General features: G+C 49.8%; 1 protein-coding gene across 2 annotated transcripts; it reads right to left on the bottom strand.

Annotated features, from left to right (window-relative positions):
• Positions 1 to 2,799: 2,799 nt before the first annotated feature.
• On the bottom strand, positions 2,800 to 13,755 carry LOC124194125. 2 transcript variants are annotated; one of them, XM_046588181.1, is made up of 14 exons: positions 13,507 to 13,755; positions 12,963 to 13,077; positions 11,970 to 12,149; positions 10,859 to 11,068; positions 10,601 to 10,786; positions 10,124 to 10,264; positions 9,530 to 9,952; positions 8,935 to 9,464; positions 7,071 to 8,694; positions 5,781 to 6,878; positions 5,172 to 5,696; positions 4,244 to 5,041; positions 3,944 to 4,176; positions 2,800 to 3,873 (listed from the first exon to the last, which is right to left on the bottom strand). In XM_046588181.1, the coding sequence occupies exons 2-14, from the start codon at positions 13,036 to 13,038 to the stop codon at positions 3,388 to 3,390; spliced, it is 6,510 nt and encodes a 2,169-aa protein (XP_046444137.1). In that variant the 5' UTR covers positions 13,039 to 13,077; positions 13,507 to 13,755; the 3' UTR covers positions 2,800 to 3,387. The 2 variants fall into 2 exon arrangements, with proteins under 2 accessions (XP_046444137.1, XP_046444139.1); XM_046588183.1 differs by having other exon boundaries at positions 12,963 to 13,074; positions 13,508 to 13,754.
• Positions 13,756 to 15,425: the final 1,670 nt, after the last annotated feature.

Genomic DNA, 15,425 nt, shown 5'->3' on the forward strand with positions numbered 1-15,425 from the left:
TCCGCAACCGTTGGAGCAGCACTTGAGCTGGCCGTCACAGTCCTCGTCGGCCGAGCACTCGCTGTCGCAGCTGTCCACCGAGATGGGCACCAGGTAGGGACACTGGCCGGCCTTGATGACGTGCTGGATCGGGCAGCAGGTCCCGTCTGGCCCGTTGTTTTCGCTGTAGCAGGAAAACCCTGCCGGGCAGCTCAGCGCCCGGCTGCGCGGATTGCACTGGATGGGCAGATTGTCGACAGGGTTGAGGAACGGCTCGCTAGCCGGGCAGCTGGCCGTCCATTCTTCTATTTCTTCCTCCTGGACGTCGGTATCTTCTCGGTCAAGCTGCTGGACGGCCGTGCAGAATGGTAGAGCCAGGCAGAAGGGGGTCTCTGGGCATGGGGAAACGACCAGCTGGCATTGCTGGCCTTCCGGGCAGTTGGTGACGTCGCAGGGGTTGCGGCACTCGCACAACGGGCAGTTGGTGGCGTTGTCCGTCGCAAACCCGTAGTCGCAGCCCAGCCGGCACAGCAGCCCCGGCCATTCGCTCTCCGTGTCGTGACGCAATTTCAAACAGGTCGAGGCCGACCGCTGCTGGACCGAAGCAACGCCACGCCACGATGCCACGCCACTGGCGCTCTGCTTCCTTTTTTACTTAAGGGTCGTATAGAAACGACACTAATTTTCTGGCCTACGCCAGGCGATAGAGGTTGCAAACCCTAAATGAACTCTTCTGTAGTCTCTTATTTTAATAACTGGGGAAATTAATAAATCTGGGAAAATTCGGAAATGGTTCAGATCATAATGGAAATATTACAGTTAATTTATAAAAGGGAAATGTAAAAAGGGTTTGAATATAAAAATTCCTTCTTAAAAATAAAATATATAAAAAGCAATATGAAAAGCCCATTTGCGCCATAAGACAACACGGGCGGCGTCGGAGTGATCCGATACTTTGGGCGCCACTTTTCTAGGCCTAAAAAATAGGGGAAAAAATCTGAAAAAAATTCAGACAATAGAAAAGACGTAAAATGACATAAATCTCAAGTTTGGGGAATTTATGTCATTTTTTCGATTTTTGCCACCCGAAAAACCCATATGAAAAATACACGCCACCTTATGGAACGGCGCGGGGTGATCCCATACTTATGGAGGGGACTGTATAGCGAAGCATTTTCTAGATGGAGTATGAGGGAATTACAATCCCCTAATATCCGCATATCCAACATCCAACAATACCCCTACATTTCACGATTGTGCCTTGAAATAAAAAAATTGTTAAATCGGTTAAATCGTATGACGGACAAACGTAGGTCGCGTATTTATAATAACCAAGCCTTTTTAAAAATATATATCATCAAACCCTAAAACGTGTCATATGTTATTCCTATTTGTTTGGGACCCGGTAATCCTCATTTTCAGTAGAATGGAACATATGCGACGAAAAGATAACTGGGATATAGTGGAGTGGAATATAGAAACGAGCAGACTTTCTTGTTCAAGGTGAATTCAGTTTCATGTCAATGTCGTATTATAGCCTTCAGGGCAACGACACAACACACTTGTGGCTGACGCATATGCAATAAGTGGTGCAATTGACCCCGCACGTAACGATACATACGATATATGATACATAAAAGTATCGATATATAGTAAGGATAAGACGTATAAAAAGGACTTGAAAATTTGTGGATATATGATCATCGCTGTTACTATTTCTACGTAAGACATAGGCCTATTCCTGCTGTTCTCATCGCTGCTGTGGGTAGCTGCTGTTATTCAACCCCAACCCCAACTTTAGGGTCTGTTGGGGTGGTCTCCCTCATAACGTCGGCCTACACCTATCGAGAGGGGGTGGTCACCCCAACAGACCCTAAAGGCAAAGAGGGGGAAATTTTGCTTTCGCGAGTGCTAAGTGGCTTATAGGATGAAGCCCGGCATGGCCGAAAAACGAAGAAATTTTTAGGAATTTTTTCCAAAATTTCAATCGTTAATATCTCGGCTTCTGAGCCGATCATCGAAAACATGAAAATGGTTTGAAGAGGTGGGCTATCCCATCATTTTGAAACAATTAGAATATTTCTAGGTGCAGCAGTTGACGAGAAACTGCTGCACAAAAAAATTTCGGCTACCCCTCTCGGTTTTTTTTTTAAATATCTCCCAAACTACAAAAGCTAGGCGATTGCGGTTTTCAGCAATCGACTAAGCGAAAAATTTTGCACAAAACCCATCTATTCGTTTATTTTTAGAACCCCCAGCGACGATTTCCGCTAAATCAAAAAACCCCCAAACGGCCTCTTTGAGTGGCGGATCGCTTGTTAAATCGTTCCATGTGTGCGACTGCTATCTTGTCATTCTTTTGAATATTGCTACAGAAATTAGAAGAAATAATTTAAAAGAGTGATCGCCAGTTGTCCACACATCAGCCCATGAGACATCAGATGTTTTGGCGTTCAGAACTTTTCTCCTGAACATTGTAGCCTACATATCAATTTTCTGAAAAAAATGCTGTTTTGACGTTAATAAGACTGACCTTGTGCATACCATACAACTGCTCCTGTAATAAGACTAAACATCTAAGAACCAATGCGCATCTAAACTCTTTCTTCTTTTCTCCAAAGAAACCAAGTGGATTTTTATGCTTTTTGATGCAAGACAATATTCTTTGAATTTGTATTTCGGTTCAATATATTTGTCTCACCTTCTTGTCACAAGCTAATTCTCTATTCTGAGTTTGAATATTCGATCAAGAAAACGTGTCTGCATGTATCTTATGAAAAATAGTGCGCCCATCGGTCGAGGTGCCAATTCATTCTTAGGTTATTATCTATTTCACATGTATTGTTTCATGCTGAATTTTTGAATGCATCACCGCATGTAGTTGTATAAGACGTCTCTCTCTTTCGTTACAAAATAAAAACAAACAAAAAAAGAGATGAACAGCAGCCGGAGGAAATTCAGATATTCAATCCATTGTATATATATAAATAGAGGCCAGCCTAAAATTGTTATATAGGTCATCAATAGGTATAATGCCCTATACAATCACACCCATACACCAAGGGGGGAAAACGGAATTCGCTCCGGGAATAAAAAGACAAAATCATTTTTTAAAGAAGAAACATAAATCAGAAATAAAAAGTATCAAAAATAAGAAGTCTCCAATCGTTTGCGCTTGTTAGAATTTTCATTTTCTTTTTTTGTTTTGTTTCGTATTTTATATCATTGGGATATCAAAGTTATTTACATTGTTTTGTTTTTTATTCAAAGATTAGTACACAAAAATTTATATCTGGTGGTGTTTTTTTCACTCTCGAGCACAGCTCGACTTTCTTCCGAGTCATTTTTTGAAAAAAATTTTAAATTCAATTTTTTGAATTTCGCGGGGGTTTATTAAATTCAATTGTTTCACCAAGCCTCAGCGTTGCGGGTCTGTCGTTTGCTCCTGGGCACGGTGGGTGAGAGCTGGGGCGTTTGGACGACGTCGGACGGATTGATTCCGACGCGCGGGAAACCCCTGGGCACGACGTCCGACTTGTCGGAGCCGCCTTTGCTGGGCTTGGGTGGCGAGGCCAGCGTCGAGCCGGAATCTTTCGGGTAGGTGCCAGTGGTGCGGCGGCGATGGAGGACCAGTCCGATGATGAGCCCGCAGACCAAGATACTGGCGAGCACCGACAAAACGACAATAATGGCCAGGTAAGGGGCCTCGATGTCCAGGGCCTGGGCCAGAATTTCCCGCGTTTCCATGCTGCGGTCCTGCAGGTCGCTGCTCTCCTCTTTAGTGGCGGCCACTCTGAGATGAGTCGAGTCGAGTTTGTGGTAGAATTTCGACGACGTGCTGTCGGCCGGCATCGTGTGCCCGTCCATTTCCAGCGCCAAGTGGCCCGATTTCACCTGTCACCCAAATGATTATTGCCAATCATATTAATCAAATCATTTTGAAATGAATTAGAAAAGTTGGTACCATATCCTCGAGGTGGGAGGCGACGTCGATCTTGTTGTCGCCGACCAGCGTAAAGGTCAGGACCGTTCCGTCCTGCCGGGATTTGACCTGGAGGGTCGACTCCATGGTGCGGGCCGACAGGCCGTTGAGGATCTCGCCCACCTGCTGACGCACTTCCTTCTCCATTTGCTCCTGGGCGTGGTCCATGGCCGGGAATCCCAGGGTCATCGCCACGGCCATGACTGGCACCAGACCTGATCGGACGGACAAAATTTTTTTAAAAATTTCGTCATAATTTGGTTGTTGTTGCTGGACACTTACGGCAGGTCTGCTCTCCGCGGAGAAACTGGGTGGTGTTGGCCACCTGATTTCCGGCTTCATCGACGCACCAGCAGCTGACTTGGCCGTTGTTGGACTTGGCCGGCAGGCACTGGATAGGCTGGAACCGGCCCAGGTGGTCGCATTCCGGAATCAATTCGCCGCTCTGGCCGCCACCGCCTTTCTTCAGTTGCGCCTGCCGCATCTTCTGGCACCGGGTGTAGTGCGGATGGGCCAGCGATTTACCGCGCTGCTGGGCAGGAGATGGACCCACTGTCGTTGTGGTTGTTGTCGTCGTTGTTGTTGGGGCTTCCGTCGTTGTTGTTGTGGTGGTTGTTGGGCTGGTGGTAGTAGTTGTTGTCGTGGTTGTTGTTGTTGTTGTCGACTCTTTGACTTCCGGCTGGACGTCGTGGAAGGCGTGGCGGGGCTCGGCTTGGAGGACGGCCGGCTCGACTTGAGCCAGGCACTTGACGGCCTGTCCGTCTGCGTCGACAAAGACGGCCTGACAGGTGCAGGGATCGACGGAGCAAGCAGCTTCCGGGTGGTTGGCGCACGTCTGTCCGGCGCAGGCCTCGTTACGGCTGCACGACTTGATCTCGCCCAGCATCGGCGACTGCTGCGGGCAGAGGACCAAGTCCGGGCAGCGGCTGGCGCACTGCTGGTAACTGTGAAAGTTGTTGGCGTTGCCTCCGCATCCGCCGAACGAGAATTTCTCGCACAGCTGAGTCTCCGGATTGTAAGCCCAGCGAGGGAAATTCGCCCGGCACATGCCCGGCTCCTTGGGCAATTCACACACGTTCACTATAAAAATAAAACAAAAATTTTTATGAAATAAAAAAACTTGTGAATTAAAGTTAAATGAACTAAAGTTAATTGAATTAAAGTTAAATGAATTAAAGTTAATTGAATTAAAGTTAAATGAATTTTCTACCTGGTTTCTCGCAGTGTTGGCTGCACTCCTGGACGGACTCGAAATTATTTTCGTTGCCTTCGCATCCGCCGTAAATGAATTCCTCGCAGGATCGGGACGAAATGTTGTAAAAGTAGCGGGGAAAAAGTGCCCGGCAGTGGCCCGTCTCGGCCGGCTGGCTGCAGCGATCGGTGCACTCGAGCCGCTGGCCCTGGCCGTCGATGAAGGCCACCTTGCAGTCGTCGCAAGGATCGGCCACGCAGATGGCGTCCGGGTGGAACGGGCATCGGGCGTGGAGGCACTCGTCCCGGCAGACGGTTGGCTGGACGCTCGGGTCGGGACAGATGGGACCCAGGGCCCGTTGCTCCAGGACGGTCCCGTTGGGCGAACAGCGGACCGATCCGCGGGTGAAAGAGTCGTCGATGGGCTGCCCGGTCGTGTCCACGCACCAACTGAACTCGCCCTGGCTCTGCTCCCGAGCATAGTCACCTTTCAGGGTGCAGACGGGCGGAGAGATGGACATCATCAACGGGCCGGAACTGTTTTCTGTTTTGTTAATTTAAAAAAAATTCCATTTAATAGGATTAAATTTAATTCGATTAACTTTAAATAATTTCCAATTAAACGGACCTTCGGGGGAGGTGCAGGTGGAACTGCATCCGTTGGAGCAGCACTTGGCCCGGCCGGAGCAATCTGAGTCGGAAGAGCATTCAATGACGGCCTTGGTGTCTTCCGGGCAGCCGAACGGATGAGCCGCTGCTGGGCAGGCGCCCGGTTTGGGCAGGAGTGGCGTCGGCAGGAGGACCGGGTGGGTGCAGGTGGAGCCGCACTCGCCCGGGCAGCAACGGGTCGGTCCGGCGCAATCGGCGTCAGAGACGCACTGGTCGGCGCAGGCCGCCCCTCCGGCGAACTGGGCCAGCACCCGCAGAAAAGTGCGGGAGCGGACGGGCGGGCAGAAACCGGGTTTGATGGCGTCGCGCAGAGCGGGCACAGGTCGTTGCTGGACAGTCTGATCGTCGTCCAGGCTCTGGAATCCGTTCTTAACTTCGTCCAGCAAACCTTCGTCCACCGGACGCCGGGCCAGCAGCTTTCCGGTTCTGGAATCCAGCGGAGTCGTATCCTCCACATCGGAAGTTTCGGTGGCCATTTCCAGGTCCAACTCTTCCAGTTTAACTTCCTTGAGCATTTCCGCAATCAATTCCGACGGTCCAGCTTCCTTCATCATCGTGTCCAGCAAGGCCGTCTCGGTCGATTGTTCCTTCTCTTCCAGCTGACGCCTGAGGCGACTGCTGTAGACGGTGACGGATGAGAGCAGAGCGTCCGGCAGGACTTCGGCGTCCTCTTCCGGTGCGGAATATCCGTTCATGTCGTAGTGGTAGGACGGGCTGGACGAAGTGGAAACCACCAGCGGCTGGGCGTTCCACGGCCCGCCCTGTCTGGCCCAGGTGTCGGAATTCAAAACGACTTGCACTTCTCTCTGGCACTTGCTGAGTCCGGCTTCACAGTCCATCTTCCGGCCGGAAGCCTGATCGTAAAAGGAGTGACGGCATCCGCCGCAAGGATCGACCCGGCAGACGGCCTTGGGGTTGGCCAGGCAGATTTTACTCTCGCAAATCGACTTGTTGCAGACGTGGACCACGGCCTTGGGGTCGTCGCAGATGGGTGGGTCGATCGAGCGCTGACGGGCCTGCCGGACACCACAAGTGGGCGATCCTCGTGTCAGAGATCCTGGACAACAAAAATTTAAAATTAAAATTTCACATTTTTCTCTTGACTGGACGGAAAATTGACTGGGCAGAAAATTTGACTGGGCAGAAAATTTGACTGGGCAGAAAATTGACTGGGCAGAAAATTTGACTGGGCAGAAAATTGATTGGACGGACAGAAAAATGATAAAAAATATTTTTCAACTGGACGGACCTTTGATGTGTTCGCCGTCCTTGTCGACACACCAGCAGATGCCCACCTCTTCCAGGCACTGGACGGGCTCCCAGTCGCCATTGGCCTTGTTGCATTTGGGCGTGAAAACGACTTTCTTGAACTTCTCGGCCATTTTGAGATTCTTCTCCCTCAGCTCCTCGCAGGTGGACAGGGACGGGCAGACGGCCTTGCACTCCCGTTCGGAATCAAAGTTGTTCATGTTGCCGGAACAGCCCGTGTAGCGGAAGGCCTCGCAGCGGTTGCGCTTCTCGTTGAAACTGTAGCGCAGGACGGACGCCTTGCACGAGCCCAGCAACTTCTCCTGGAAACAAACGTCCCTGGGCTTGGGGCAGCAGACGGAAAATTCGCCCAGCGGCGACAGGTGACACTTGTGGGTCGACGGGCAGCTGGAGCCCATGGGGCCGCAGTTGACGGTCGTGTTGCTGCCGGACTGGCCGTCTCTCAGTGGCTGGCCGTGAGTGCAGGGATTGTCCAGCCTGGGCAGGCAGACGGGCAGAGGTGGGCAAGGGGCCCGGATGCAGTTGACCTGGACCACTCGACACTCTTCGGCAGGCGATCGGCATTCTACACCATCACAAGGGTCCCGGCAAGCGCAGACTGGGCAGCCGGACGTGTCCAGCTGATAGCCATGAGCCGAGCAATCCAATTCAGGACATTCGCTCAGAGCCGGGCAGCTTCTCGGGGTGTGACATTGAGGTTGGAGTCCGGGTGGAACCCGGGTGCCGGCCAGTTCCCGCCCGTCGGCAGAAACGCAACAACAGGCCCGGGTGACTGGATCGCACTGGACGGCCTCGAAGGCTCCGTCCTCTGGCCGGCAACGTGGGATGAACAGCCGATTGGCCGGCAGTCCGTTCTCCCTGGCCTTGTACTTCATGATCATCTGCATGTGCTGGCAGGCCGTCTTGATGAGCGGCTCGACGCATTGGGTTCCGCAACCGTTGGAGCAGCACTTGAGCTGGCCGTCGCAGTCCTCGTCGGCCGAGCACTCGCTGTCGCAGCTGTCCACCGAGATGGGCACCAGATAAGGGCACTGGCCGGCCTTGATGACGTGCTGGATCGGGCAGCAGTTCCCGTCCGGCCCGTTGTTTTCGCTGTAGCAGGAAAATCCTGCCGGGCAGCTCAGCGCCCGGCTGCGCGGATTGCACTGGATGGGCAGATTGTCGACAGGGTTGAGGAACGGCTCGCCAGCCGGGCAGCTGGCCGTCCATTCTTCGATTTCTTCTTCCTGGACGTTGGTGTCTTCTCGGTTGAGCTGCTGGACGGCCGTGCAGAATGGTAGAGCCGGGCAGAAGGGGGTCTCTGGGCAAGGGGAAACGACCAGCTGGCATTGCTGGCCGTCCGGGCAGTTGGTGACGTCGCAGGGGTTGCGGCACTCGCACAACGGGCAGTTGGTGGCGTTGTCCGTCGCGAACCCGTAGTCGCAGCCCAGCCGGCACAGCAGCCCCGGGCATTCGCTCTCCGTGTCGTGACGCAATTTCAAACAGGTCGAGGCCGACCGCTGCTGGACCGAGGCCACACCCCGAGTGCCGGGCAACTCGACGCCAAACTCGTCCACGCACCAGCACTGGCCGTCCTTGTCGCATTGCTCCTCCTCAAATTCGCCCTGGGCAAATTAAAATTAAAAATTAAAATTTACATTTAATTGAATGCAATTTCCATTTAATTCAATTAACCCTTTATCGACGTGAGCCAATAAAAGTTTCTAACTTCTAGACGCCACGTAAACAAGGGTTAAAAGGGGATTCCCTATAGGACTTTGTCCCGACAGGCAATAGGGAGATCCAGAGGATCTCGCCACGGAAGTTCCTACGGCCGAAAAAGGGTTAAATTTTAATTAATTTACCTGCGGGGTGCAGCGCGGGTTTTTCAAAATCAAATTGTAGCCGGGCTCGGCCGGTTTGCGCCCGTCGGCAATTTCCTTCATCATTTCGCAGATGGACGGGAGACGGCCGTCCTCTTCCGCCGGAATTTGTTTAATAGAGCCGGGCGGAGCGGCCGGAGCTGTCGGGCAGCAGAATGAGGCGTTGTTGGGCAGGCTGTAGGTGCAGTGGAAGCCGGACGGGCAGGTGAATTTGGAGCCGACGGTACAGCTGACGGCCTCGTCGGTCGCCTCGTTGCTCAGGTGCCGGCCAAAGGCGCAGGGTGGGACGAAAGTGGGCCGGCACTGCGGGCTCATCGGGCACCTTTTAGCGCTAGCCGGGCAGGACGGATCGCGTTTCATGAGGCATTGCTCACCTGCCGGGCAGGCCAGCTGCTCGCAGGGGTTGTCACATTCACAGGTGGCGCATCCTTGGCCGTCTGACTTGAATCCGTAGTCGCAAGTCGAGCCGCAGACGGGCGAACTGCACCTGGACGACCGGGCCATGGCATTGGCTGGAACAATAAAATTAAAAATTTGAAATTTCCGGCGGGAAATATATTGCCGGGCAATAACTTACAGACTCCGTCGCAGACGACGTCCTGGGCTGATCCCATTGATCCTTTGACTTTGGTGCCCAGCTCGGGATCGACGCACCAGCAGACGAGTCCGTTGCGGCTGCACTGACGGGCGGCGAATTTCTGGCCGTCTTCATCGCACTGGGGCACGTAGCCTTTGCCTTCTCTCTCCGTCAAACTGAGCAGCTGGGCAATCTGCTGCTGCTGGAGGCACAGGGAGAAGTTGAAGGGCGGGACGCAGTGCTGGCCAGTACCAGCCGGGCAGCCACCGAGACTGGGACAACACTTGTCCGCCCCTTGGCATTCCATGTCGTTGGAGCAAGGCACTCCGCAATCGGTCGAGTTGGCTTGTCCGTCCAAAGCTGGGCAGCTGCCCGGCTTGGTGATTCGATCGGCGGCCATACAGCAAACTCCGTAATCGGCACCTGATGAGACGGGCAGGAAATTTTTATTTTAATTTTATGAGGTCATGACCCAGTTTTCTCTTTCTTGCTGTGCTGGGCTGGCCCGGTTGTGGCTTTCCTCTTCTTTTTATTTTTTTTCTGTTTCTGCCCGGCCAAAAATGGGAATTTTTTTACAAAGTGGACAGGACATACCTGGCTGGACGATACAATCGAAGAGCTGCGGGCACTGCGGCTGACCGACTTGCAAGCCGCAGAGGAAGGGTCGATCGCCGCTGGGCATCGTCAGTGGCACACCGGCCGGGCACAAATCCTCGGCACTTCTCGCTTGCTTACCTGTTGATTTGTCCAGCATAAATAAATTATATCACAATTTTGTCTATTCATTTACATTTTAAAATAAAACTGGGCCAATTATTTTGTTTGCTGGACGAATTTCCCCCCATTTACGGTATGACTGGGCAAAATGACGTCATTGTGTATTGGGTTAAATTAAAGTTGAATGGCTAATCGATTACGGTAAATATTGCGTCAATAAGATAAGAGACGGGCAAGGTGCTGCCCATTAGCCTGGGAATTATTGGGCCGTGAATAAGAATGGGAACCGTCGCTGCTGGGCCATGGAGCGGACAGAAGAGACAAGATGGCGGAGACGGGCGGGTGGTGACTTACAGGTGGGCACGGGCGGGCACGGCTCCTTGGCGCACGGCATTTCCTCTAGTTGGCACGTCTGAGAGCCTGGACACTTGATGCCTCGGCACGGGTCGCGGCACTGGCACAACGGGCAGCCCTCGACGTCCAGCTCGAACTCGTACGGGCACAGCATCCGGCATAAAAGTCCAGCACAAGGTTTAGGATCTAACAGGCAAATTATTTGAATTTGACATTATAGACGGGCGGGAATTTTGAATGTCCAGCAATAAAACTTACTGGTACAGTTGACGAGTTGGAGTGAGCGGGCGCGGGTGCCGGCCAGCTCGAAGCCGGACTCGTCGACGCAGAAGCAGTTGCCCGTCAGCGGGTCGCACTGGACCGGCTCGTAGTCGCCGATGGGGTCGCAGCTGGGCAAACTGATGTCGTTGTCCGTCATCTGCAGGGCTCTGGCCCGTTTCACCGTCTCCACTCGCTGCCTCTCGCAAGCTGGGCGAATAAATCAAAAATTAAATTTCCCATAACTATACATTGACATGTGCTGCTGGAATCAATGAATGAAACGGACGAATTTTTATTTTTTTCCCACGGAACGGGATCGACTTATAAAGGGCCGGCCGGATGACGTCTTCTTATTCTGACGCAATGTGACTTCCGCATCACGCAATGGCGTCTAACCTTTTTCTTGTTTTTATTCCCATTCGGCCCGGGCCGTCTAACGGGAGAAAAAGGGACGGCCTTAATAACGGTAGGACATATTTTTCTATGTACAAACTCATCAGGTGAAATGAATCTTTTCTTTTCTTTCTCTCGCCCGGTTAAATGGTGGCAAAAAAATCAAAAACGTGAAAGTTGTAATAATGATGATGGCCAGCAGCCCAGCAGCAGCCCAGGAGCTGCGCTGTGCCAACCCGCACGTGTGCCGCTTTTAAACAGGAGAAAGTAGGGCGATGCCTTTTCTTTCTTTCTCGATTTTTTGGCTGGCCCACATCTTCTCCTCCAGCTGGAAAAAAATAAAAACTAAAACTGTTTTTTTTCTTTCTGGCTCTGCGTATAGACGCTGGCGGGCAGTTTTAAAAAAGAGAGGGGAGTGGTGATGGCCGTCGTGTTGCCCAGCGGTGGTGAAAATGTTCAACCCACAAAAATTGATGGCAGAGAGAGAAAATAAAAATATTTTCTTGTAATACAAAAATTCATGAGAGAAAGTTGCCGAGCTGTGCTGGCCCGGCTCCTGCTGGCCCTTTTTTTTATTTTCAAAGATTTAACCGCCACTCGCGTGAACTCTCCCACATCACACCGAGTTCGTTCCAGTTATTTAAAATAACAAATCAAGACGGAAATGAAATAAATTCAGGTTGAAAATTTGAAATTAAATTAAATTCAAACTCACAGGTGAGTAGCGGCATGACGCAAAGGCGTCGGCATCCGTCGGTGCAGCATTTCGATTGGCCGTGGCAGTCGTCGTCGCTGGAACACTCGTCCGTCCGTTTACCTTCGACGGACGTGTCAGGCGGGCATCGGTCAGGGTCTCGGATTTTACTCGGACATCTGCCCGTCCCTTTCAGCCCGGCTGTTATACGACAAGCAAAAAAAAATGAAATGAAATAAAAATCACGTGATTAGATTGAAATAAAATCAAATGCCAACGGTGTCTTGCGGTTGTTAACGGGGTACGAAACGGCCCTTGGAAATTGGAAAGACGGGCACGCTCTTTGAACTCTTTACGGTATATCTACACGTAGGTAAGTACGTCATGACCTTATTCTTCTTTAAATGGTAGAAAGAGTGAACCGGAAGACATGTGCACACATGTGCCCAACCAGTGGCCCAGCAGCTCACAAAAAAAGAGATAGGAAACAAAGACAAAAGTGAAAAGATGTTTGGCTGGCCATCAGCAGTTCAGCTTCTAATATATTTTTTTGTGGTATTCATGTCAACGGGGCGGAGCCGGGCGCAATGAAAAAATTCCGTGGAGCCCCCGCTGGACAAGAGGAAGAAGGGGGGAGTAAGATTTTGCCCAGGAAGATTTTTATTTTGTTGTGTTGGTGGTGGGGGATTTTGATGCAAGTAGGTCATGCCGGCCCCTCTTCTTCTTCTTCTTTTCCTTTTTTCTCTTCTTCTCGTCCGCCTCCCTCGTCTTGACCCGGATTCAGCGCACTGAACCTTTTTTTCTTATTTTTATTTTTATTTCCAGCACAGAGAAATTGAGACGGGCCAAAGATAAAAAAAAAAAAAAAAAAAAAAAACAACTTGTCGCGATTGAACGAATAGGAATTTGATTCACTTTTTGGGGGTGGTGGGGTTTAGTTTTTTCCGTCGTGTGTTGATAATAAACGAGGTCGATTGCAGGTATATCTGAATAATACAATAAGAATATATTCACCTGTGAATGTGGAATTGAGGCTGGCCGAAGCCAAGCCGGCCAGGACGAGTAGCAGCAAAACGATCGATTGCTGCATCCTCTCTTTTCTCTTCAATACAAATGCGATTCGTCCGACCTGAATGATTTTCAAAACAAAAATTGACAAATAAATAAAATTTCTTGTCCGTTTAAAAAAAAAAACGGGCAAAAGCGGCTGAAAAAAAAACAACAGAAGAGAAAATGTCGAGAAAATGACGTGACCAGGATATCCGTTTACACCGACACCCAAAACTCTTGTGAAAGAACTTGGTTCTTCTCGTCGCTGTGGCTGGATCCACGCCCGTCTTCTTCAACCTACATTTTCTTTTTTCTTTTCTTTGTCCGTTGAGCCGGGCGTGACGGAACAAGAAACACACGTTACACAAGTCTAAGTAATAAGTACGTGCTGTTGCTGCTGCTGCGTATATATTACAGGTTAGTGTTTTAGTCTCTTAGTCGGCCATTAAACTCACCCAGCACAAGAAAATAAAAATAAAAATTTCATTTTTGTTTTTCTCATTTTTACCTGGAACGAAATGGACGCAAATCCGCTGGATGACTCAACACTGGTGGGAGAAGGGGGGCGAACACCCAAAGTGTCTTTTTTGCGCAAGGTGCGATGTCAAAACTCAACAAATATAAGAAAACCCACACACACAACTGGGCAACCAAAAAAAGAGAAAACGGGCCAGCCAAAAAATTCAAACACCACAGAGAAAAAGATATAGGAGCGTCTGGTTGGACAGCTCTCGATGGACTGAAGTCAAATTCTTTTCACCCACCACTGTGTATACCCCAGCAGACAGACCCAAAAGGTGGGGGGCTGGCCCGTCTTCCTCAAACTCCGCCCCTTTTTCTCCTTGATAACACACACCTGTATTAGTGCTGCGTGTCGAATGGATTTCTATTTTTCTTACATTTCTTCAATGTAGGCCCTTTTCCATCCACCACCCCTATAAGCTATGTGCTAACCTCAATTGCGTCATCATCACTCGCGGCGGAGAGGATCGGAATTCCTGCGTGTTAATAAGGCCCAGTCGGGATGGGCCAGCGGCGGATGAGCCGAAAGCGGACGGAGAAAGTCCAAATCGGCCGCCAGTGTATATCAATGAAACAATTTCAACTTTCTTTCAATTTCAATTAGAAACAAATAAATATATCGATGGCTGACCACAGCATTGGATATTTATTTCTTGCCCAGCTTTTGCCCGGTTTTTGCCCGGCTTTTGCCCAGCATTGTCCAGCAAGGGAAAGTTATGACGACTGAACGATTCTTTCTCAGAGTGAAAACAGCAGCCCAGCAGCTCAATCGGAGAGAAATAATCGTTCCAGTTTGTTGAACCCCCACAGGGTACGCGAAACTCAACAAGGGCGTGTCTAATGTAATTAAAGATAAGCTACATTTCAATGTTTTTTTCTGATGTTATCAATTAGCATCCGTATGTATACCCCCAATATGGCGGCCTATTTCCAAAGAAACGACCTTGGCCCTCTGATGGAAAGTCCGGCCATCTGTGTCGACTACATCCGGCAGGGCCGGCCATCACACACCAGCAATAGATAAAACCATTTACGCGTCTGGAATTCATTTCAAGACTTTTTCGACGGGGGGTTTTTCCAGCACAAAAATACCAAAGAAATGAAAATAAAACGGGCGGGGGCTTTCTAATCCGGCTAGAATAACATTTTCATTTTCTTTTTGTGCTTTACCTTTTTGGTTTTCATTCGATTGCCTCATCATCCCAGTGAAACAGCACAGCACAGCACGGGCGGCTAAATAGAGATCCGGTGGGTGTGGATCAGTGGGTGGTGTATAGTATAGTATATTTGGCCCAGCTGTTGTCAATTGAGAGAAAGAAGATGTGTGATGGAAATGGAAAAGAAAAGCAGAAAGAAAACAACTTGGAAAAATCTCTTTTTTATTTATTTTTATTTTTCCAAACGTCGTAAACAATTCCGGATTGGCTTTTTTCTCTTTTCTTGGCTGCTGCTGGACAGTTGCGGCAGGCCATGGGAATCTTGCGGGCCAGAGTGAAATTTCTCGTCTCATTCATCAACAAAAAAACAGACGGACCGGATGAAAAAATAGGAGAATCCGAAATGTCAATTTATAAAATAGAAATAAATCGACGGGAAAAATGGGAATATCCATTTATAAATAAAATAAATAAATGTGTACACAATACCGGATGCATCAGATTACGTCGAACAGTATGATGTAGTAATACCTGTAGGCATCCGGAGAGAAATCCACCGTCTATTATATTCTTGACACATTTCCCCACAAAAAAATAAAATAAAGGACGGCCCGGCCCGTCTAAAGAAAGAAAATAAAGAAATAAAATAAAAGGAAGACACGCACATATATTTAAGTCCTATATATCGATTGGTCCAGCTTTTTAAAAAAAGAAACCAAAAAATAAATAAGGGCCAGCACCACCACCA

Source organism: Daphnia pulex, chromosome 5 (assembly GCF_021134715.1).
Source record: "Daphnia pulex isolate KAP4 chromosome 5, ASM2113471v1".
Classification (NCBI taxonomy): Eukaryota; Metazoa; Arthropoda; class Branchiopoda; order Diplostraca; family Daphniidae; genus Daphnia; species Daphnia pulex.

What these genes read in the sequence shown, in the direction of transcription:
- LOC124194125 (XM_046588181.1), bottom strand. Translation starts at nt 13,038, where the DNA reads ATGCAGCAATCGATCGTTTTGCTGCTACTCGTCCTGGCCGGCTTGGCT. An exon ending in CCAACTCGTCAACTGTACCA is followed by an intron (nt 10,787 to 10,858) that starts GTAAGTTTTATT and finishes TTTGCCTGTTAG; the next exon opens with ATCCTAAACCTTGTGCTGGA. An exon ending in ACCCGCGCTGCACCCCGCAG is followed by an intron (nt 8,695 to 8,934) that starts GTAAATTAATTA and finishes TAATTTGCCCAG; the next exon opens with GGCGAATTTGAGGAGGAGCA.